Source organism: Hippocampus bargibanti, linkage group LG14, assembly GCF_051943395.1.
Source record: "Hippocampus bargibanti isolate YZ-2025 linkage group LG14, ASM5194339v1, whole genome shotgun sequence".
Classification (NCBI taxonomy): domain Eukaryota; kingdom Metazoa; phylum Chordata; class Actinopteri; order Syngnathiformes; family Syngnathidae; genus Hippocampus; species Hippocampus bargibanti.
Genome location: NC_142747.1, coordinates 19,905,136 through 19,929,697, shown reverse-complemented (window position 1 = coordinate 19,929,697; position 24,562 = coordinate 19,905,136). Strand labels below are relative to the sequence as shown.

General features: G+C 38.9%; 3 protein-coding genes across 4 annotated transcripts in view; 2 read left to right on the top strand and 1 right to left on the bottom strand.

Annotated features, from left to right (window-relative positions):
* ryr1b (ryanodine receptor 1b (skeletal)) overlaps positions 1 to 4,222 on the top strand; it is a 92,176-nt gene extending 87,954 nt beyond the window's left edge. Inside the window, exons 106-110 of the mRNA XM_089012913.1 lie at positions 33 to 189; positions 927 to 991; positions 1,079 to 1,179; positions 1,513 to 1,564; positions 2,477 to 4,222. Coding sequence (XP_088869039.1) covers positions 33 to 189; positions 927 to 991; positions 1,079 to 1,179; positions 1,513 to 1,564; positions 2,477 to 2,572 — 471 coding nt within the window. The 3' untranslated portion in view covers positions 2,573 to 4,222. The remainder of the gene's footprint in view (positions 1 to 32; positions 190 to 926; positions 992 to 1,078; positions 1,180 to 1,512; positions 1,565 to 2,476) is intronic.
* Positions 4,223 to 5,387: 1,165 nt separating this feature from the next.
* LOC148888755 (galectin-4-like) lies at positions 5,388 to 13,661 on the top strand. Of its 2 annotated transcripts, none has more exons than XM_089012921.1 (11): positions 5,388 to 5,537; positions 6,774 to 6,862; positions 8,282 to 8,486; positions 8,554 to 8,667; positions 9,376 to 9,402; positions 9,522 to 9,581; positions 10,323 to 10,349; positions 10,452 to 10,481; positions 11,590 to 11,678; positions 11,796 to 11,961; positions 13,370 to 13,661. In XM_089012921.1, exons 1-11 carry the CDS (start codon positions 5,493 to 5,495, stop codon positions 13,514 to 13,516), a joined length of 999 nt encoding a protein of 332 aa, XP_088869047.1. In that variant the 5' UTR covers positions 5,388 to 5,492; the 3' UTR covers positions 13,517 to 13,661. The 2 variants fall into 2 exon arrangements, with proteins under 2 accessions (XP_088869047.1, XP_088869046.1); XM_089012920.1 differs by having other exon boundaries at positions 5,389 to 5,537; positions 9,519 to 9,581.
* Positions 13,662 to 21,930: 8,269 nt separating this feature from the next.
* The window catches only part of axl (AXL receptor tyrosine kinase), a 29,839-nt gene continuing 27,207 nt past the window's right edge, over positions 21,931 to 24,562 (bottom strand). The window contains exon 19 of the mRNA XM_089013726.1: positions 21,931 to 24,349. Within this exon, the coding sequence (XP_088869852.1) occupies positions 23,872 to 24,349 (478 nt within the window). The 3' untranslated portion in view covers positions 21,931 to 23,871. The remainder of the gene's footprint in view (positions 24,350 to 24,562) is intronic.

Here is a 24,562-nt window from a genome sequence, read left to right as displayed (position 1 = left end):
GTGTAACGTATCCCCCCCTTGTTCCACCGCAGTGTTATCTGTTTCACATGTACGTCGGCGTGCGGGCCGGCGGCGGCATCGGAGATGAGATCGAAGACCCCGCCGGAGACGAATACGAGCTGTACCGAGTGGTCTTCGACATCACTTTCTTCTTCTTTGTTATTGTCATCCTGCTGGCCATCATTCAGGGTAGGAAGTCGTCGTCCGCTATCCATCCGTGGCAGTCTTGCTGTGCCATTACTTTTGTTGACAACCTTCATATCAGAGCTTTTAACTCATTCACTGCCAGACATATGCCAAAAATGTGTCCCCTCCAGTGCCAGGGTTTTTGTCATTGTCACTCATATTGCAGAATATTCAGTTTTAGGACTACCTAAACATTCATCATAGCATAAAATACCTTAGACTCTCTTCTTTCATCAGAAAAAAAAATAGTTAATCCCTAAATTGTCTGGGATTATATGATCTTGAAATGAGGGCGGCTGTTCAAAATACAATGCAATAGATACACTCAGTGCCAGGGCTTTTGTCATTTCCACTCAAATTCTAAGAATATTGACTTTTAAGACTACATAATCATTCAAATTAGCTATCTGTTAGCTATCTGGCTTGCTAACTAGCTATCTAAGTGACTAGCTAGCTATCTAGCTATTATCCATATGACCGCCGTCTAGCTCTCTATCTCGCTGTCTATTAGCGATCTACGTATTAGCTAGCTAGTTAGCTTTCTATCTATTTGAGTTACTTCCTGGTTGAGTGAATTCTGGCGCGTGTGGCTGCCGCTGCTCAACCACAGAAAAACTTATCCCGTGACTGTAACGTGACCTTGAGAGTTTTGAAAGCTGCTTAGAAATGAAATTTATGATGATGATGATGATTTATTGTCAAGCTTTGTCGTGACTGGCATTGCATTTACACTCATTTAGGTTTGATCATTGATGCCTTCGGAGAGCTGAGAGACCAACAGGAGCAGGTCAGGGAGGACATGGAGGTGAGTTCACCTGCATTCCTGCTCACTTCCTCTCATCTACGTTCTTCTGTCTGATGGGGGGGAGGGGTCTTATTTCTCGTCGCGCAGACCAAGTGCTTCATCTGCGGGATCGGCAGCGACTATTTTGACACCACGCCGCACGGCTTCGAGACGCACACATTGGAAGAACACAACTTGGCCAATTATATGTGAGTGTCGCTGCGGAGCTTTGACGGCCTTTCGTTTGCAGATGCGTCGTTTCTTCATCAAGTACCTCGGTTGACGAACGAAACCCTTTGGCTTACGAACTTTTTGGTTTACGAGTGTTGGTGAAATGTGCGCGTCTGCTCCAAGCTAACTGTTGAAAGCAAACACGTAGCCGTAGCATCCATTGACAAAAACAGACTGTCTCACTCACATCTCCTGTTCCACGTCAATCCGCTTCAATTCCAAGCCGCGACCGTTCTACATACGCATCCTTTCTCGTCATCGCGAGCTCCTCAAGTGTGCTGTGTTTTTCCTCCCTCACGCTCATCTCGCAGGTTTTTCCTGATGTACCTCATCAACAAGGATGAAACGGAACACACGGGACAGGTGAGCCACTCATTATCGCACACCTTAACTCCTTCACTGCCAGACGATGCGCAAAAATGTGTCCACTCCAGTGCCAGGGTTTTTGTCACTGTCTCTCGAATTCCAGGACTCAAAGATTACTGAGTTAATAATAACAATAATAATAATAATTATAATTTCCAATTTATTATTATTATTATTATTATTATTATTATTATTATTATTATTATTATTATTATTATTAGCTATCAATTAGTTAGCTAGCTAGCTTTTTATCTATTTGGGTTACTTGTGGGTTGATTGAACGCTGGCGCGTGTGGCTGCCGCTGCTCACCCACAGAAAAACTGATCCTGTGACTGTAAAGTGACCTTGAGACCTTACAAATGAAATGTATTATTATTATTATTATTATTATTATTATTATTATTGTTCTTGTTCTTATTCTTATTCTTAGCTATGTAGCTAGCTGGCTGGCTATCTGTTAGCTAGCTTAGCTTATAAATCAAATGTATTATTATTATTATTATTATTATTATTATTATTACACCCTTGTGGAAGGAAAAAAACATTACCAGAGGTCTGGCCAGCGCTTTATCGGCACCCAAGCAAGGGGGAAAAAAACAGAACAAACCATGCAATACATATACGTATATTGTTTTATATAGCGCTTTAACAACAGCTGGAAACAAAACGCTAACATGGACAAAAGGGGAAATGCTGCCCCCTTGTGGAAGGGTAAAAAAAAAAAATCATTGCCAGAGGCCATGTCCAGTGCTTCATCGGCACCCAAGCATGAAAAAACAGAATTCGGGAATGGCGCTCTCCGTCATATTTTCAATTCCCAAATAAATTTGTGAATGCGGTGAATGAGTTAAACAGGAATCACACTCTTATTTGAATCCGTTTTTTTTTTAATGTATTTCTTTCCGTAGGAATCGTACGTGTGGAAGATGTACCAGGAACGCTGCTGGGACTTCTTTCCCGCTGGCGACTGTTTCCGTAAGCAGTACGAGGATCAGCTGCTATAACACCGACGACAAACGCGGATTGAGGTGGGAAATACGGATCTTAATCAAGACGTCGGCAACGTGACGAACACTTGAACTGCAACAAAAAAAAAAATATATATTGATCAAACAGACATACGATGGGAAATAGGCCTTTTTTTTTAGGTCCCAATCGTGTCCGTAGATTGCCTTGCTTCGACGCACAGCTCGACTACACTCGGAGCGGAACCTGAACGCATCGCGCTCATCAAACAAACGGAATGTGAGCGTGTAGTCGCGGAATTTTAGTGCCTATAGTAAACTTATTGCTTTTTTTTTCAATTTTGGTTTCGATAAGAGATACAAAGAAATAGAATAATAATAATACATTTCATTTATAAGCGCCTTTCAAAACTCTCAAGGTCACTTTACAGTCACTGGATCAGTTTTTCTGTGGGTGAGCAGCGGCAGCCACACGCGCCAGCGTTCACTCAACCCGGAATGACTCAAATAAATAAAAAGCTAGCTAGCTAGCTAGCTAGCTATTAGGCAGCCAACAGATAGCCAGCTAGCTAACTAGCCAATAGATAGCTAATAGATACCCAGCTAACCAACAAGCCAGCTAATAGATAGCCATCTAGCTGGATAGATAGCTAACAGGTAGCCAGCCAGCTAGCTAGATAGCTAATAATAATAATAATAATAATAATAATAATAATAATAATAATAATAAGAAGAAGAAGAATACATTTCATTTATAAGCGCCTTTCAAAACTCCAGCCAGCGTTCACTCAACCCAGAATAACTCAAATAAATAAAAAGCTAGCTAGCTAGCTAGCTAGCTATTAGGCAGCCAACAGATAGCCAGCTAGCTAACTAGCCAATAGATAGCTAATAGATACCCAGCTAACCAACCAGCTAGCTAATTGATAGCCATCTTGCTGGATAGATAGCTAACACGTAGCCAGCCAGCTAGCTAGATAGCTAATAATAATAATAATAAGAAGAAGAAGAAGAAGAAGAAGAATACATTTCATTTATAAGCGCCTTTCAAAACTCCAGCCAGCGTTCACTCAACCCAGAATAACTCAAATAAATAAAAAGCTAGCTAGCTAGCTAGCTAGCTAGCTATTAGGCAGCCAACAGATAGCCAGCTAGCTAGCTAGCCAATAGATAGCTAATGGATACCCAGCTAACCAACCATCTAGCTCGTAGCTAGCTAGCTAGCTGGATAGATAGCTAACAGATAGCGTCATTGTGGATGGCGATGACGCCTTCGACGAGCTTATCTTATTTGTTGACAAAATGCTGAAGAGAAAAACGTTTTTGGGCCCGAGAGAGAAGTTTTGTTCACTTAGAAACCTAAAAATCATTCAACCACTTAGAACTAAATGGAGTAATGCCCCCCTTCCACACCCTTTTTACCCCCCCTCCCATTTTCCATCACACACGTCACCAGCAAATTTTCAGCTGAGATAGCTTTACTTGTCCCTAAATATATTTTTTAATGCAGATTTTTAATTTTTTTTTTTTTTTTTTTTTTTTTTTACCGAAATTGAGATACGGTATTTTCTTTAATTTTTTTGTTTTTATTTTTAACCTAAGAATGCTTGTACCACACGGATTTTTCCCATGTATTGTAATAATTTATTGCTATAATGGTTCCAAAAAGTGTATGTAAGTGTGTGTGTGTATGAGTATGTATATATATATATATATATATATATATATATATATATATATATATATATATATATACATCTTGTTTTAGAACCATCCATTTATAAAAGGGGCAAAATACTCAATGATGTTGTTGTTTTTATTTATTTATTTAATCCCACCAAAAAGCTCGAGGTAACAGAGCAAGTGCGGAAGTATAATCGCTTCGATAAGAAGTTTTGTGTTTGTCTTGGGTGGGCCACATTCCTACACTAGAATGAACCATTATGGTTTTTTTTTTTTTTTTTATGGCGGACGTACATACTTAAAGGACAACCGACGTCTCCGGACAAGTTGTGTCCATAATTTGTAAAATGGCTTGAAATTCCTTATATGGAGCTTGGTCGCCCTCTTCTGGCTCCTTTTTGGTGCAACACAACGTTTTCAGACCAAACAAGCACAGCAAAATGCATTGACGTGATGGAAGGACTGCTACAATGTGTCCTTTTTTCGGTCAGGGGCGTTCCTTCAGTGACGTCACGTACGGACTCGTCACCAACTCAAAAACAAGACTTCCGGAATATTCTGTGCGAGTCTTAAAAGGTAAAATATAGCTATATGCAGTGGAATCTTATTAAAATACGCTCAGTAGAAGTCATTTCAAGCCATTTTACAAATTATGGACACAACTTGAACGGAGACGTCGGTTGTCCTTTAAGTTTTAAATATATATTGATTATTTATGAGTAATTAACTCATTCACTGCCATTCGTGCAAAAATGGGTCCACTCCAGTGCCAGGGTTTTTGTCATTTTCACTCAAATTACAGGAATACTGAGTTTTAGGACGTCATAAACATTAGTCTCTCATCTTTCATCAGGAAAAAAAGAGTTAATTCCTAAGTTATATAGTTCTGGAGTTATAGGGTGGCTGTCCAAAATACAATGCAATACATACATATTGGTTTTATATAGTGTTTTAATGTCAGCTGAAACTGGAACAAAGCGCTAACATGTTTTTAAAAAAGAGGAAATGCTGCCCCCTTGTGGAAAAAAAATTGCCAGAGGTCTGCCCAGCGCTTTATCACCACCCAAGCATGAAAAACCAAAACCCAAACAAATTCGGAAATGGCGCTCTAAGTCATATTTTCAATTCCCGAATTAATTTATGAATGGCAACGAAGGAGTTAAAGTCGATATCCTCCAACAATCCCCGCCTCACCCTTGCTTGCCGACGGCAATAAAACGACGTGCAACGACGGCCTGCTCGCCCGTCTACTCACACATCTCAACAACCTGTCGCCATGTCCTTCGTTGCTCCTCCTGGTTACCAGCCCGTCTACGGGCCCGTGAGTAGACCTTTTTTTTTTTCCTCCTCTCTGACAAATTTACTGTTTTGGAACTCACAAAAATGAATGAATGTTGCACTACAGAAATAACATATTTTGATCTTTTCAAAACGTTTGCATGTCTTGAATCCAGTCTCAACTTGCATTCAGTCCCGTTAATTATAAACAGTACAAAATAGTCTACGCACCAAATATTCAGACTTCTGCTCTATTTATTTTATCAGTGGAGCTTTAAAGGACAACCAACACCATTTTTGTGTTTCCTAATTGACATCAGAAAAACGTTTTATAGCATCTAAAATACCCAAAACACGCAGGCTGATATTTTTAGTCAAATGCAAAACAGCAATAAAAATGACTTCAAGTGTCCAAAAGCTGCAAATTGGGCGTTTTCAGAAAGTCCCGCCCCCAGTTAGTGCCTTTCAAAACTCTCAAAATCACTTTAAAGTCACAGGATACGTTTTTCTGTGGGTGAGCAGCGGCAGCCACGTGCGCCAGCGCTCACTCAACCCGGAAGTAACTCAAATAGATAGAAAGCTAGCTAGCTAATATATGGCCAATATATAGCTAATAGATAGCTAGGTAGCCGTATAACTAATAGATAGCCAGTTAGATAGTTAGTGAGCCCGCAAGATAGCAATTATAAATCTGGTAACTTTTAGTGTCATTTTTATCATTTTATATCAGAATCAGAATCATCTTTATAAGCCATATTTATAAGTATGTAACACGCTGCACTAGTATCATCATCAAAAAATTGCAAAGAGGCACTATACAGTTCAATTTGGCCTACTGTTCAAAGAGTTAATGGCTTGGGGGAAGAAGCTGTTTAAATGTCTGCTGGATTTGGTGCGCATGGATCGGTAACGCCTGCCTAAGGGGAGTAGCTGGAAAAGGTGGTGGGCAGGGTGCGAAGGGTCCAGTATGATTTTCCGCACCCTAGTTTGGATTCTTGCAGTGTGCAAGTGATTATATTTCGTACTATCGATTTTTATTACTGTGTGCTTCTGCTGACCCAAATACGCACGGCTTCTCACGCATGCGCACTGTTGAAAAAATCGCTCTCCCTGCTACGCTCGTATTTAGGCGGTTCTAAGAGGGTCTGGCGCTTGTCTGGCGCTTGTGGTTGTAAGTACAGGTGGTCGTAACTCGCAACGGTTGTAAATCGAACGTTACCTGTCTAATTTTTTTGTAAAATATGTTTTTTTTTTTTTTTCATCGTAAAATCCTGAACAGGCCATTCCGTATTTGGGGCCGATCTACGGAGGTCTGAGGGAGGGATCGTCCATCTACATCCAAGGCTCCATTCCGGACAAAATCACCAGGTGAGCTCAGAGCGTCAGGTGGGCATATTGATACCGGGTGGGGGCTTTTTTTTTCATATCATTCTATTGAAATAAGTCATAAAAGGAGCTTTTGTCACATGACTCATGTCCTCAAAGTGTACATGGCCATTAGCCGAGCAAACAGAGCAGGGCGAAGTGACACTTTTTTTGTTTTTTTTCTTCAAGAGGCCCAACCCTTACTGTTTGCTTATGGCGCGGGTGTCCAAAAGTCATTTGCGGCCCACTCAAACTACATTCAAACTACAAAATAAAATACCATTTCTGCGGCATTTGGGAATCAATAGGGTCATATTTTGGTATAAAATATGGAAATGGGAAAGCCAAATTGGTGGATTGTGGAAAGTTTGAATATTTGGAATACAGTATGTGCAAGTTGGAATGGTGACAACTGGTTGAGAAATTTGGAGGGGTAAGCACATAATTTTATATATTTTTTAATAATTAATACATGGTTTATTAGGTGCAATTGAGAAATATAGATGATTGACATTTCTTTTTTTATACCCCAATAACTATAAAATTTTTTGACATTTTGACTTTTTTTCCCCCTTTCAATACCATCATCTGAAAAATGAGATTTTTGGAAGAAATTTTATGCCGAATTTATGCCCGTTTCCACAGGCTGATAAATTCCTTATATGGAGCTTGGTCGCCCTCTTCTGGCTCTTTTTTGGTGCAACATGACGTTTTCAGACCAAACAAGCACAGCAAAATGCATTGACGTGATGGAAGGACTGCTACAATGTGTCCTTTTTTTCGGTCAGGGGCGTTCCTTCAGTGACGTCACGTACAGACTTGTCACCAACTCAAAAACAAGACTTCTGGAATATTCAGCGCGAGTCTTAAAACGTAAAATATAGCTACATGCGGTGGAATGTTTGTAAAATAAGAAGTCATTTGAAGCCATTTTACAAATTATGGACACAACTTGTCCGGAGACGTCGGTTGTCCTTTAAGAGTACAACACAAACTATCCATCTAGCTGGCTACCTAGCTAGCTATCTATTTGCTCTCTATTAACTAGCTAGCTGGCTTTCTAGCTCGCTAGTTAATAGAGAGCAAATAGATAGCTAGCTAAGTAGCCAGCTAGGTCGCTAGCTAGCTATCTATTAGTTATCTCTTAGCTAGCTAGCTAACTTTATATATATTTGTTATTCAGGGTTGAGTGAACGCTGGCGCATGTGGCTGCCGCTGCTCACCCACAGAAAAACACATACTGTAAAGTGACCTTGAGAGTTTTGAAAGGCGCTTAGAAATGAAATGGATTATTATTATAGTATTTAAAGGGTTAAAGCGGTTAGCATCTTGTAAAAGCAGAGTGATTTTTTTTCCATCCCTTGCTTCCATTTTTCAGTGGAAACATTTGCGTTGTATTTTTGGCTTCCCGAATTCAATCAGGTTCTTCATCAACCTGCTTTGCGGACCATCCGAGTCCAGCGACATCGCCCTCCACTTCAACCCGCGCTTCGACGGCTGGGACAAGGTGGTCTTCAACAGCCGACAGAACGGCGCCTGGGATGCCGAGGAGAAGATCCGAGACATGCCCTTTAGTAAGGGCAAGGCCTTCGAGATGGTCATCGTGTGCTTCGCGCAAGGCTATCAGGTATTAGCGGCCTCGGTTGACGGACGGACGGACGGGCGTGACCTTTGACTTTTACTGTCTCGGCCAGTTGAAAATCAACGGGAAAGATTTCTACACCTTCAACCTTCGCCTGCCTTTGTCCAGAGTGTGCGGCATGCAGATCGGGGGAGACGTTTCCATCCAGACAATTAACGTCATTGGGGTGAGATGAATTTCACTTGGTTGCTAGGCAGAATAAACTGAGAGGTATTCGATCAGCTAGCTAGTGATCTTTATTTCTTTATCTTGTGTTTATTTTTTTTATTGGTTGTTCATTTATTTAGCTTAGTTATTTATCTAGCTAGGTAGCTATCTATCTAGCTAGCTAGCTTTATTTATTTTTATATGTATTTATTTTGTTGTGTTTATGTATTCATTTATTTATTGATTTATTGGGTTTTATTTGTTTATTTTTATCCATCTATCCATCTACAAATGTACCCATCTGCTAGCTATCTTTATTTATAATATATGTATGTATTTTTGTGAGTGTTTATTTCAGTATTATTTTTTTATTTATTTAGCTTATTTATCGATCCATCTGTCTGTCTGTCTAGCTAATTAGATATCAAGCTAGCTATCTTTATTTATTTACATATTAATTTATTCATTTTGTGTTTATTTAGGTATTAATTTATTTGTTGGGTGTTTATTTATTTAGTTAGTTAGTTATCTTATTTATTTTGCTATATAGCTAGCTAGCTAGCTCGCTGGCCGTTTGTTTTTATTTTTTTATTATTAGGTTTTTTTTTTGTGCCTTAAATGGACCGAAACCATTACCAAATGCAGTATATTATTCCCACAAGAATTTCATTAGATTGTTGCGTGTGTGTGTGTGTGTGTGTATGTGCGTGTATGTGGTTTTTTTTAGGGTGGCGGCATGGCTGGTGGAATGGGGGTAAGTCCATTCTTGGGTGTGAATTCCCTTTGTTTCTTACGATGTTTTTTTTTTTTTTTTTACAGTGCCAGGTCATAAAATGGTTTTGAGATAATGTCAACATTTTCCATATTTAGCAGCAACCGGGAGGATATCCAGTTGGCGGCATGGGAGGAAGACCAGGATGCTGCGCAGACCCCGTGAGACTTTTTCATGTTTTCATCATACCTTCAAAAACTTGATTTGAGTCATGAAATATCGTTTTACTATCGGAAGGATATCAAAATATTTTTTTCAAAAGCTAAGCATGCGCTTTATAATCCGGTGCGCTTTATGTATAGATAACGTTTTTAAATTTAAATATGGCATTCAATGAAGGTTCCCCTTATCATGCGGTGCACCTTATGTATGTAATAATGTATGAATTAATCAACCCGTTTCCACATGCTGATTAATTCCTTACACGGAGCTTTGTCGCCCTCTTCTGCCTCTTTTTGGTGCAACACGAAGTACAGCGAAATGCATTGACGTGATGGAAGGACTGCTACAATGTGTCCTTTTTTCAGTCAGGGGCGTTCCTTCAGTGACGTCACGTACGGACTCGTCACCAACTCAAAAACAAGACTTGCGGAATATTCAGCGCGAGTCTTAAAATGTAAAATATAGCTACATGCGGTGGTATCTTTGTAAAATACGCTCAGTAGAAGTCATTTGAAGCCATTTTACAAATTATGGATGAAATGTATTATTATTATTATTATTATTATGGACACAACTTGTGCGGAGGCATCGGTTGTCCTTTAATGAATATCAAAGAAAATAAAACACAGCCATCTGCTGGTCAACCATGGGATAGCAGCTTTAGACACATCTGTATCAACAAATATTATATTACAGTATACGTGTACATACTCACTGGATTTGCACCTTTTTCCTGTCAGGTTGGATATCCAGGCTCAAATCTGCCGGTGAGGATCCATGAGTACATGTCAAAATATTATTCTGATGATGTTTACTATTGTTATTATGATTATTATTATTTGATTAATCTTGCATGAACTTTCCTGCAGAGTATGAGCGCCCAACCGATCTACAACCCTGTAAGTAGCCATTGTGAATAAAAATAGACCTTAGGTACTAACTATTGAACTAAAATTTACTTAACTAAGCTTAATGTGTTTAAAACATACCCCCCATAGATTGCAAAATCACATTTTTTTTCCCCTCCCACGAGCCTTTTAAGCATCCGCCCCCATTTCAAGCTCAGATAACACCAGACTCATATAACTTAGGAATTAACACTTTTTTTTTCCTGATGAAAAAAAAATGTAGTCCTAAAACTCAATATTCTGTGGGTCCTGAAATTTGAGTGACAATGCCAAAAACCCTGGCACTGGAGTGAACACATTTTTTGCACATGTCTGGCAGTGAATGAGTTAACTTGATCTATTTGAGTTATTCCCGGTTGAACGGGGTCACCGTTGCTGGCTACTTAGCTAGCTATCTATTGGGTATCTATTTGCTATCTATTAACTGTCTAACTAGGTAGGTAGCTAGCTAACTTGATCTATTTGAGTTATTTCCGGTTGAACGGAATGACCGTTGCTGGCTACCTAACTCGCTATCTATTTGCTATCTATTATCTGTCTAACTAGCTAGCTAGCTGGCTATCTATTAGTTAGCTAGCTAACTTGATCTATTTGAGTTATTCCTGGTTGAACGGGGTCACCGTTTCTGGCTACCTAGCTAGCTGTTTGGTATCTATTTGCTATCTATTAGCTGTCTAACTAGCTAGCTGGCTATCTATTAGTTAGCTAGCTAACTTGATCTATTTGAGTTATTCCCGGTTGAACGGGGTCACCGTTTCTGGCTACCTAGCTATTTGGTATCTATTTGCTATCTATTAGCTGTCTAACTAGCTAGCTAGCTAGCTATTGTTATCTATTAGTTAGCTAGCTAACTTGATTTATTTGAGTTATTCCAGGTTGAGAGAACGATAGCGCGTGTGGCTGCCTCTGCTCACCCACAGAAAAACTCATCCTGTGACTATAAAGTGACCTTGCGAGTTTTGAAAGGCGCTGATAAATGCAATGTATTATTATTATTATTATTATTATTAATAGACAAGAAAACATTCTTCCACTTTAGTAGTCTTGCGAGTTTGCTTGCAGTCCACCTTGCTATGTCCTCTTTTCTGTACACCTGCAGCCAATCCCGTACTCCGGCGTGATCCCAGGAGGAATGTTTCCCAAAAGGACCGTCATCATCCGAGGAATGGTGCCTAACCGGGCAAAAAGGTGCAATACCCCCCGCCCCCCCACATGAAAAACAGTGCTGGCATATTCGCCCTGCCAAAAGGTGTACATTTCATGTAGCTTTGTACCAAACATTAAGGTTGACTGTACTTGTTTCAGGTTCAGCATCAACTTCCTGGTGAGCAGATCGGGGGACAATGCCTTCCACATCAACCCGCGTGTGAACGACGACGTGGTGGTGCGCAACAGCATGATAAGCGGCCATTGGGGCCATGAGGAACGCCAACTTGCCGCTAACCCCTTCAAGGAGGGCCAATACTTTGACGTGAGTTTTGAGCAAATTGCGCTAACTCATTATTTGCTATCTATTAGCTAGCTAGCTAATAGCTGACTGGCTGTAAACTGTCTAGCTGTTCGCTATCTGGCTATATACTAATTATTTATTTGCTATCTATGAGCTAGCTAGATAGCTATTAGCTGTCTCGCTGCCTGGCTGTAAACTATATAGCTGGCTAGCTGCTGGCCATCTGCTATCTATTAACTATTTAATTGCTATTTATTAGCTAGCTAGCTAGCTAGCTATTAGCTGTCTAGCTGACCGGCTGTATACTGTCTAGCTGGCTAGCTGTTGGCTATCTGGCTATCTATTAACTATTTATTTGCTATCTATGAGCTAGGTAGATAGCTATTAGCTGTCTCGCTGCCTGGCTGTAAACTATATAGCTGGCTAGCTGCTGGCCATCTGGCTATCTATTAACTATTTATTTGCTATCTATGAGCTAGCTACATAGCTATTAGCTGTCTCGCTGCCTGGCTGTAAACTATATAGCTGGCTAGCTGCTGGCCATCTGGCTATCTATTAACTATTTAATTGCTATTTATTAGCTAGCTAGCTAGCTAGCTATTAGCTGTCTAGCTGACTGGCTGTATACTGTCTAGCTGGCTAGCTGTTGGCTATCTGGCTATCTATTAACTATTTATTTGCTATCTATGAGCTAGGTAGATAGCTATTAGCTGTCTCGCTGCCTGGCTGTAAACTATATAGCTGGCTAGCTGCTGGCCATCTGGCTATCTATTAACTATTTAATTGCTATTTATTAGCTAGCTAGCTAGCTATTAGCTGTCTAGCTGACTGGCTGTATACTGTCTAGCTGGCTAGCTGTTGGCTATCTGGCTATCTATTAACTATTTATTTGCTATCTATGAGCTAGCTACATAGCTATTAGCTGTCTCGCTGCCTGGCTGTAAACTATATAGCTGGCTAGCTGCTGGCCATCTGGCTATCTATTAACTATTTAATTGCTATTTATTAGCTAGCTAGCTAGCTATTAGCTGTCTAGCTGACTGGCTGTATACTGTGTAGCTGGCTAGCTGTTGGCTATCTATTAACTATTTATTTGCATCCGCTAGCTAGCTAGCTAGCTTTCTATCTATTTGAGTTACTTCGGGGTTGAGTGAACGCTGGCGCGTGTGACTTCCGCTGCTCACCCACAATAAAAACTTTATCCTGTGACTGTAAAGTGACCTTGAGAGTTTTGAAAGGCGCGTATAAATAAAATTGATTATTGTGTGCTATATACGTGTGCTGCCATCTGTGGTTGATTGTGGAATTACACCTTTTGTATATACAGTGAAGGAGTGTGAGACCACAAAAAATACATTCTGCAAAATAGCAGCAATGCAACGGAGGCTAAGTTTATTGTATTTGTTTTTGCTTTTTCCTTGATGTCAAGATGTCCATCCGTTGCGGCAGCGACCGTTTCAAGGTGTTCATCAACGGGCAGCCGCTGTTTGATTTCATTCACCGCACGCGTGCCGTCAACGAGATCGACACGTTGGAGGTGGCCGGCGACGTGCAGATTTCCTACATTCACTTCTGAAAGGAAGCCTGGTTTGCACCCATTGCCACACGGGTACGCGATCTCCATGGAAACAGACATCAGGACAAAAGATGTATTATATTTGTACACAATGCTGGAGATAAAAAAAGCATTAAAGCATGATGCAAATAAAGGCCTTACTATACATGGTCGTTTTTTTTGGCCAAAAACGCCTTACTATTCATGATCCTTTTTTTCGGCTAAAAATGCCTTACTATTACATGGTCGTTTTTTTCGGCTAAAAACGCCTTAGTATACATGGTTGTTTTTTTCCGGATAAAAATGCCTTACTATACATGGTAGTTTTTTTTTCCAACAAAAAACGCCTTACTATACATGGTCGTTTTTTTCGGCTAAAAACGCCTTACTATAAATGGTCGTTTTTTTCGGCCAAAAACGCCTTACTATTCATGATCCTTTTTTTCGGCTAAAAATGCCTTACTATTACATGGTCGTTTTTTTCGGCTAAAAACGCCTTAGTATACATGGTTGTTTTTTTCAGCTAAAAATGCCTTACTATACATGGTCGTTTTTTCCGGATAAAAATGCCTTACTATACATGGTGGTTTTTTTTCGGCCCAAAACGCCTTACTATACATGGTCGTTTTTTTCGGATAAAAACGCCTTACTATAAATGGTCGTTTTTTTCAGCTAAAAACGCCTTACTATACATGGTTGTTTTTTTCGGATAAAAACGCCTTACTATACATGGTTGTTTTTTTCGGCTAAAAATGCCTTACTATACATGGTCGTTTTTTTCGGATAAAAACGCCTTACTAAACATGGTTGTTTTTTTCGGCTAAAAATGCCTTACTATTACATGGTCGTTTTTTCCGGCAAAAAACGGCTTACTATACATGGTCGTTTTTTTCGGCTAAAAATGCCTTACTATACATGGTCGTTTTTTTCGGCTAAAAACGCCTTACTATACATGGTTGTTTTTTTCGGATAAAAACGCCTTACTATACATGGTTGTTTTTTTTTCGGCTAAAAATGCCTTACTATATATGGTCGTTTTTTTCGGATAAAAACGCCTTACTATACATGGTTGTTTTTTTTCGGCTAAAAATGCCTTACTATACATGGTCGTTTTTTTCGGATAAAAACGCCTTACTATACATGGTTGTTTTTTTTCGGCTAAAAATGCCTTACTATACATGGTCGTTTTTTTCGGATAAAAACGCCTTACTATACATGGTTGTTTTTTTCGGCTAAAAATGCCTTACTATTACATGGTCGTTTTTTTCGGCTAAAAACGCCTTACTATACATGGTCGTTTTTTTCGGCTAAAAACGCCTTACGACATGGTTGTTTTTTTCGGCTAAAAATGCCTTACTATACATGGTCGTTTTTTCCGGATAAAAATGCCTTACTATACATGGTCGTTTTTTTCGGCTAAAAACGCCTTACTATACATGGTTGTTTTTTTTGGATAAAAACGCCTTACTATACATGGTTGTTTTTTTTCGGCTAAAAATGCCTTACTATATATGGTCGTTTTTTTCGGATAAAAACGCCTTACTATACATGGTTGTTTTTTTTCGGCTAAAAATGCCTTACTATACATGGTCGTTTTTTTCGGATAAAAACGCCTTACTATACATGGTTGTTTTTTTTCGGCTAAAAATGCCTTACTATACATGGTCGTTTTTTTCGGATAAAAACGCCTTACTATACATGGTTGTTTTTTTCGGCTAAAAATGCCTTACTATTACATGGTCGTTTTTTTCGGCTAAAAACGCCTTACTATACATGGTCGTTTTTTTCGGCTAAAAACGCCTTACGACATGGTTGTTTTTTTCGGCTAAAAATGCCTTACTATACATGGTCGTTTTTTCCGGATAAAAATGCCTTACTATACATGGTCGTTTTTTTTCGGATAAAAACGCCTTAATATACATGGTTGTTTTTTTCGGCTAAAAACGCCTTACTATACATGGTTGTTTTTTTCGGCTAAAAATGCCTTACTATACATGGTCGTTTTTTTCGGATAAAAACGCCTTACTATACATGGTTGTTTTTTTCGGCTAAAAATGCCTTACTATACATGGTCGTTTTTTTCGGATAAAAACGCCTTACTATACATGGTCGTTTTTTTCGGATAAAAACGCCTTACTATACATGGTTGTTTTTTTCGGCTAAAAATGCCTTACTATACATGGTCGTTTTTTTCAGCTAAAAACGCCTTACTATACATGATTGTTTTTTTCGGCTAAAAACGCCTTACTATTACATGGTTGTTTTTTTTTCGGCTAAAAATGCCTTACTATACATGGTCGTTTTTTTCGGATAAAAACGCCTTACTATACATGGTTGTTTTTTTCGGATAAAAACGCCTTACTATACATGGTTGTTTTTTTCGGCTAAAAATGCCTTACTATTACATGGTCGTTTTTTCCGGCAAAAAACGCCTTACTGTACATGGTCGTTTTTTTCAGCTAAAAACGCCTTACTATACATGGTTGTTTTTTTCGGATAAAAACGCCTTACTATACATGGTTGTTTTTTTCGGCTAAAAATGCCTTACTATACATGGTCGTTTTTTTCGGATAAAAACGCCTTACTATGCATGGTTGTTTTTTTTGGCTAAAAATGCCTTACTATTACATGGTCGTTTTTTCCGGCAAAAAACGCCTTACTATACATGGTCGTTATTTTCGGCTAAAAACGCCTTACTATAAATGGTCGTTTTTTTTCAGCTAAAAACGCCTTACTATACATGGTTGTTTTTTTCGGATAAAAACGCCTTACTATACATGGTTGTTTTTTTCGGCTAAAAATGCCTTACTATTACATGGTCGTTTTTTCCGGCAAAAAACGCCTTACTGTACATGGTCGTTTTTTTCAGCTAAAAACGCCTTACTTTACATGGTCGTTTTTTTCCGGCAAAAAACGCCTTACTATACATGGTCGTTATTTTCGGCTAAAAACGCCTTACTATAAATGGTCGTTTTTTTCAGCTAAAAACGCCTTACTATACATGGTTGTTTTTTTTCGGATAAAAACGCCTTACTATACATGGTCGTTTTTTTCGGCTAAAAACGCCTTACTATACATGGTTGTTTTTTTCGGCTAAAAACGCCTTACTATAAATGGTCGTTTTTTTCAGCTAAAAACGCCTTACTATATATGGTCGTTTTTTTCGGCTAATAACGCCTTACTATACATGGTCGTTTTTTTCGGCTAAAAAAGCCTTACTATACTATGTCATTTTTTTAAATAAGAATCAGAAAGCCCGAAGTAGTCACACTATGGGGAAATCTGCCGATATGTCTGGTATTGAACCTGAGACTTCATAGATGCAAAGCGTTCATTCTAGCACTGAGCTAAATCTGCACTTCACTGGTTAAGAAACGACTTACTATACATGGTCGTTTTTTTTTCGGCTAAAAACGCCTTACTATACATGGTGTTTTTTTTCGGCTAAAAACGCCTTACTATACATGGTCGTTTTTTTCGGCTAAAAACGCCTTACTATACATGGTCGTTTTTTTCGGCTAAAAACGCCTTACTATACATGGTCGTTTTTTTCGGATAAAAACGCCTTACTATACATGGTTGTTTTTTCGGCTAAAAATGCTTTACTATACATGGTCGTTTTTTTCGGCTAAAAATGCCTTACTATTACATGGTCGTTTTTTTCGGCTAAAAATGCCTTACTATACATGGTCGTTTTTTTCGGATAAAAACGCCTTACTATACATGGTCGTTTTTTTCGGATAAAAACGCCTTACTATACATGGTTGTTTTTTTCGGCTAAAAATGCCTTACTATACATGGTCGTTTTTTTCGGCTAAAAACGCCTTACTATACATGGTCGTTTTTTTCGGCCAAAAACGCCTTACTATACATGGTTGTTTTTTTCGGCTAAAAACGCCTTACTATACATGGTCTTTTTTTTCGGCTAAAAATGCCTTACTATACATGGTGGTTTTTTTCGGCCCAAAACGCCTTACTATACATGGTCGTTTTTTTCAGCTAAAAACGCCTTACTATACATGGTCGTTTTTTTCAGCTAAAAACGCCTTACTATACATGGTCGTTTTTTTTCGGCTAAAAACGCCTTACTATACATGGTCGTTTTTTTCAGCTAAAAACGCCTTACTATACATGGTCTTTTTTTTCGGCTAAAAATGCCTTACTATACATGGTGGTTTTTTTCGGCCAAAAACGCCTTACTATACATGGTTGTTTTTTTCGGCTAAAAACGCCTTACTATACATGGTCTTTTTTTTCGGCTAAAAATGCCTTACTATACATGGTGGTTTTTTTCGGCCCAAAACGCCTTACTATACATGGTCGTTTTTTTCAGCTAAAAACGCCTTACTATACATGGTCGTTTTTTTCAGCTAAAAACGCCTTACTATACATGGTCGTTTTTTTTCAGCTAAAAACGCCTTACTATACATGGTCGTTTTTTTTCGGCTAAAAACGCCTTACTATACATGGCCGTTTTTTTCAGCTAAAAACGCCTTACTATACATGGTCGTTTTTTTCAGCTAAAAACGCCTTACTATACATGGTCGTTTTTTTTCGGATAAAAATGCCTTACTATACATGGTGTTTTTTTTTCGGATAAAAATGCCTACTATACATGGTCGTTTTTTTCGGATAAAAATGCCTTACTATACATGGTCGTTTTTTTCGGCTAAAAACGCCTTACTATACATGGTCGTTTTTTTCGGCCAAAAACGCCTTACTATACATGGTTGTTTTTTTTCGGCTAAAAACGCCTTACTATACATGGTCGTTTTTTTCGGCCAAAAACGCCTTACTATACATGGTCTTTTTTTTCGGCTAAAAATGCCTTACTATACATGGTGGTTTTTTTCGGCCAAAAACGCCTTACTATACATGGTTGTTTTTTTCGGCTAAAAACGCCTTACTATACATGGTCTTTTTTTTCGGCTAAAAATGCCTTACTATACATGGTCTTTTTTTTCGGCTAAAAATGCCTTACTATACATGGTGGTTTTTTTCGGCTAAAAACGCCTTACTATACATGGTCTTTTTTTTCGGCTAAAAATGCCTTACTATACATGGTGGTTTTTTTCGGCCCAAAACGCCTTACTATACATGGTCGTTTTTTTCAGCTAAAAACGCCTTACTATACATGGTCGTTTTTTTCAGCTAAAAACGCCTTACTATACATGGTCGTTTTTTTTCAGCTAAAAACGCCTTACTATACATGGTCGTTTTTTTCAGCTAAAAACGCCTTACTATACATGGTCTTTTTTTTCGGCTAAAAATGCCTTACTATACATGGTGGTTTTTTTCGGCCAAAAACGCCTTACTATACATGGTTGTTTTTTTCGGCTAAAAACGCCTTACTATACATGGTCTTTTTTTTCGGCTAAAAATGCCTTACTATACATGGTGGTTTTTTTCGGCCCAAAACGCCTTACTATACATGGTCGTTTTTTTCGGCTAAAAACGCCTTACTATACATGGTCGTTTTTTTCGGCTAAAAACGCCTTACTATACATGGTCGTTTTTTTTCAGCTAAAAACGCCTTACTATACATGGTCGTTTTTTTCGGCTAAAAACGCCTTACTATACATGGTCTTTTTTTTCGGCTAAAAATGCCTTACTATACATGGTGGTTTTTTTCGGCTAAAAACGCCTTACTATACATGGTTGTTTTTTTCGGCTAAAAACGCCTTACTATACATGGTCTTTTTTTTCGGCTAAAAATGCCTTACTATACATGGTGGTTTTTTTCGGCCCAAAACGCCTTACTATACATGGTCGTTTTTTTCAGCTAAAAACGCCTTACTATACATGGTCGTTTTTTTCGGCTAAAAATGCCTTACTATACATGGTGGTTTTTTTCGGCCCAAAACGCCTTACTATACATGGTCGTTTTTTTCAGCTAAAAACGCCTTATTATACATGGTCTTTTTTTTCGGCTAAAAATGCCTTACTATACATGGTGGTTTTTTTCGGCCAAAAACGCCTTACTATACATGGTTGTTTTTTTCGGCTAAAAACGCCTTACTATACATGGTCTTTTTTTTCGGCTAAAAATGCCTTACTATACATGGTGGTTTTTTCGGCCCAAAACGCCTTACTATACATGGTCGTTTTTTTCAGCTAAAAACGCCTTACTATACATGGTCGTTTTTTTCAGCTAAAAACGCCTTACTATACATGGTCGTTTTTTTTCAGCTAAAAACGCCTTACTATACATGGTCGTTTTTTTTCGGCTAAAAACGCCTTACTATACATGGCCGTTTTTTTCAGCTAAAAACGCCTTACTATACATGGTCGTTTTTTTCAGCTAAAAACGCCTTACTATACATGGTCGTTTTTTTTCGGATAAAAATGCCTTACTATACATGGTGTTTTTTTTCGGATAAAAATGCCTACTATACATGGTCGTTTTTTTCGGATAAAAATGCCTTACTATACATGGTCGTTTTTTTCGGCTAAAAACGCCTTACTATACATGGTCGTTTTTTTCGGCCAAAAACGCCTTACTATACATGGTTGTTTTTTTTCGGCTAAAAACGCCTTACTATACATGGTCGTTTTTTTCGGCCAAAAACGCCTTACTATACATGGTCTTTTTTTTCGGCTAAAAATGCCTTACTATACATGGTGGTTTTTTTCGGCCAAAAACGCCTTACTATACATGGTTGTTTTTTTCGGCTAAAAACGCCTTACTATACATGGTCTTTTTTTTCGGCTAAAAATGCCTTACTATACATGGTCTTTTTTTTCGGCTAAAAATGCCTTACTATACATGGTGGTTTTTTTCGGCTAAAAACGCCTTACTATACATGGTCTTTTTTTTCGGCTAAAAATGCCTTACTATACATGGTGGTTTTTTTCGGCCCAAAACGCCTTACTATACATGGTTTTTTTTCAGCTAAAAACGCCTTACTATACATGGTCGTTTTTTTCAGCTAAAAACGCCTTACTATACATGGTCGTTTTTTTTCAGCTAAAAACGCCTTACTATACATGGTCGTTTTTTTCAGCTAAAAACGCCTTACTATACATGGTCTTTTTTTTCGGCTAAAAATGCCTTACTATACATGGTGGTTTTTTTCGGCCAAAAACGCCTTACTATACATGGTTGTTTTTTTCGGCTAAAAACGCCTTACTATACATGGTCTTTTTTTTCGGCTAAAAATGCCTTACTATACATGGTGGTTTTTTTCGGCCCAAAACGCCTTACTATACATGGTCGTTTTTTTCAGCTAAAAACGCCTTACTATACATGGTCGTTTTTTTCAGCTAAAAACGCCTTACTATACATGGTCGTTTTTTTTCAGCTAAAAACGCCTTACTATACATGGTCGTTTTTTTCAGCTAAAAACGCCTTACTATACATGGTCTTTTTTTTCGGCTAAAAATGCCTTACTATACATGGTGGTTTTTTTCGGCCAAAAACGCCTTACTATACATGGTTGTTTTTTTCGGCTAAAAACGCCTTACTATACATGGTCTTTTTTTTCGGCTAAAAATGCCTTACTATACATGGTGGTTTTTTTCGGCCCAAAACGCCTTACTATACATGGTCGTTTTTTTCAGCTAAAAACGCCTTACTATACATGGTCGTTTTTTTCAGCTAAAAACGCCTTACTATACATGGTCGTTTTTTTCAGCTAAAAACGCCTTACTATACATGGTCGTTTTTTTTCAGCTAAAAACGCCTTACTATACATGGTCGTTTTTTTTTCGGCTAAAAACGCCTTACTATACATGGCCGTTTTTTTCAGCTAAAAACGCCTTACTATACATGGTCGTTTTTTTCAGCTAAAAACGCCTTACTATACATGGTCGTTTTTTTTCGGATAAAAATGCCTTACTATACATGGTGTTTTTTTTTCGGATAAAAATGCCCACTATACATGGTCGTTTTTTTTCGGATAAAAATGCCTTACTATACATGGTCGTTTCTTTCGGCTAAAAACGCCTTACTATACATGGTCGTTTTTTTCGGCCAAAAACGCCTTACTATACATGGTTGTTTTTTTTTCGGCTAAAAACGCCTTACTATACATGGTCTTTTTTTTCGGCTAAAAATGCCTTACTATACATGGTCTTTTTTTTCGGCTAAAAATGCCTTACTATACATGGTGGTTTTTTTCGGCCAAAAACGCCTTACTATACATGGTCGTTTTTTTCAGCTAAAAACGCCTTACTATACATTGTCGTTTTTTTCGGGACAAAAACACCCTACTATGTATCACAATTCTTTTAGAAGTTATTATTCATTGGCTGCAATAATGATATATTCAAACAAACATTCCCTTCTTCTCTGTAATATTCTTGTTGTCATGATCGACAGCTAGAGTTGTTGTTAAAGCGCTATATAACTCAATATGTATTGCATGCTACTTCTGAAAGAATCACTGGTTTTCACCCATTGTTACATGTGTACACTATCTCCATGGTAACCAACATCAGACCAATGGATTTATTTTCTTTGTACAAAATACTGTCAATAAAAAAGCATCAAAACAAGACAAATAAAAGGCTTTTTTTTCAGGGAGTGGCTTGGTGAATTCTTAAATTCTGGCGAATACAAAAAATGTTGTATACATTCAAGATGGGGCGAAGGGGACAACGCTGGTGAAGGCAACAATGCAGAGTACCATTGCTACCGCTCCAAAATCCAACATTAAAATGTACATTTCACCTCAAGAGCGCCTCCTACTGTCGTACCTTTCGTTCAGGCTAAATTTAATCCACTCCAGAAAAGGCTACAACATTCGTGACCTGTTAGCCGATAACTTGTATCATTTTAAAATGTTGGTCATCGGCCCAGTTGTCGACATTAGCATGATTGCTAATGTAGTAATGTAGTCCTCGTCTGTCTGTGTAAGCTCTTTAGTCGTACCGGAGTGGTCCATTGATGAAAAGGTTTCTTCCGCCGTCATCTGGACATGGTTTGAAACAGATGGTTTGAAAAGCTATTTTCATAAAACAGCAAAACCCTTCACTAAATCACCACGGCGGGGTGAGGTTTAATTTATATCGTTTTTACAACAGACTTCTTCGGCAACATAGGCTTAGTTATGCTAATGAGGTGATAGCAGAGCAAAAATGGGGCAATCAGGCTTGTCGTGTAGACCCCATAATCAGGCAGGGCAATAGACGTAATCAGTGTAGCCTCAGGGAATAGTCCTCTGCTCCCCCCCCCCAACCTGAGAGCAGGGACCTATCATAGCAGAGTCTGGCAGCGCCACATCTGGACAGTAGGGATATATAGATGTCTATATAGGGCCAAAACTACCAGCAAATTTTAGTTAGCTGACGAAGCCTCTTGGATAAGAAGCGTCCGCCACCTTCAAAGAAGTACAGATGACGGCTGAAGAAACCTTCTCATCGGAAGTCCTGGTTTGCTCCAGAAGGTTTTGTCACTATGCCCGATGATCAGAAACTAAAAGTCAATCTTCTGTGGGTCCTGCAATTTGAGTGACAATGACAAAAAAAACATTTTTTTTGCACATCGTCTGGCAGTGAATGAGTTAAAGTCTCACATATGGAGTTCATGTAAAAAAAAAAATAATAATAATAATAAAAATAAAAAAACGTACTCGTGAATATACAAAAGACATTAGTGCAAAGTTGGAAAAGTACAAAAATAATCAGCATCCAAAACTATTTTTTTAAGTCCGTCTAGGATCATTCGGACCTTGGACTGTTTGGTACCTTGATAGAAAATATGATGTGGAGCTGCCCCCATTTCAAGCTCAGATAACTCCAAACTCATATAACTTAGGAATTAACTATTTTTTTCTGATGTAAGAAAAGAGTCTAAGTTTTCTGACGCTGTATTGAATGTTTGACATTTTTGTGACACCTCTCCCCATTTCAAGCTGAGATAACTCCAGACTCATATCACTTAGGAATTAACTCTTTTTTTCTGATGAAAGAAGAGAGTCTAAGGTCTCTAACACTGTATTGAATGTTTTTGACGTTTTTTACATCTTCCCCATTTCAAGCTCAGATAACTCCAAACTCTGATAACTTAGGAATTAACTATTTTTTCTGATGTAAGAAAAGAGTCTAAGTTTTCTAACACTGTATTGATTGTTTATGACGTTTTTGTGACACCTCTCCCCATTTCAAGCTGAGATAACTCCAGACTCATATCACTTAGGAATTAACGCTGTATTGAATGTTTATGTAGTCCTAAAACTGAATATTCTCTGGGTCCTGGAATTTGGGTGAAAATGACAAAAACCCTGGCACTGGAGTGGACACATTTTTGCACAACGTCTGGCAGTGAATGAGTTAACTGATGTATATCAGGGTGTGTGTGTGTGTGTGCAAAGGTAGACGGTATAAGAAGGTTCCATTCCCTGACTTGGTGGGTACGGTTCAGTCAATTGTGCTGATCACTGCCAGGCGACCTTGTGGGTCAACTCGTATTCGTCCAACAGCGCCATGGCGGGCGTGGCCGCCCGGGTAACGTCCGGCGTGGACGCACCGGCGACGTCCGTTCCGGCGTGTCGAGAATAGCGCACAGGCAACGTGGCGGCCGAGAAAGCTAAAGAAGCGTCCAGACTCTCCAGGGAGTCTGCCGGGACTCGGACGCTGTCGTGCTGGGGACATAAGACGTAGCGGTTGGGTTGGTGTACCTCCGCCGTGGTCACCTCCAAACTTTTCAAGCCCAGGGAGGAAGCCGCGAGAGGGTCGCAGCCGCCGACGGCTCCCACTTCCATGGAGGAATCCTCCATGTTGACGTAAAGGATCTCGTCCGGGTCTTGCGGGTCGGGGAGGTCGTCCAGGGCTTTTTCTAACTCGCAACGAAGCGATTCGAAGGCTGGACGTTCTTTGGGACTCAGCAACCAGCAGGAGAACATCAGAGTGTAGCTGAGGAACGGGACAAATGGACCATCATCGTTCAACGTTGAGCCTCACATCATTTATTCACTCATTCACTGCCATTCCAGAATGCCTTTGGAACTTGAACTTGAAAATATGGTTTTGGTTTTTCTCGCTAGGGTGCCGATAAAGCGCTAGCCAGACCTATGGCAATGTTTTTTTCACTTCCACAAGGGGGCAATATTTCCCTTTATTTCCATG

Coding starts and splice junctions, on each gene's coding strand:
- LOC148888755 (XM_089012920.1), top strand. CDS start 5,493: ATGTCCTTCGTTGCTCCTCCTGGTTACCAGCCCGTCTACGGGCCC. Junction 9,582..10,322: donor CAGGATGCTGCGCAGACCCC/GTGAGACTTTTT, acceptor TTTTCCTGTCAG/GTTGGATATCCAGGCTCAAA. Junction 11,962..13,369: donor AGGAGGGCCAATACTTTGAC/GTGAGTTTTGAG, acceptor CTTGATGTCAAG/ATGTCCATCCGTTGCGGCAG.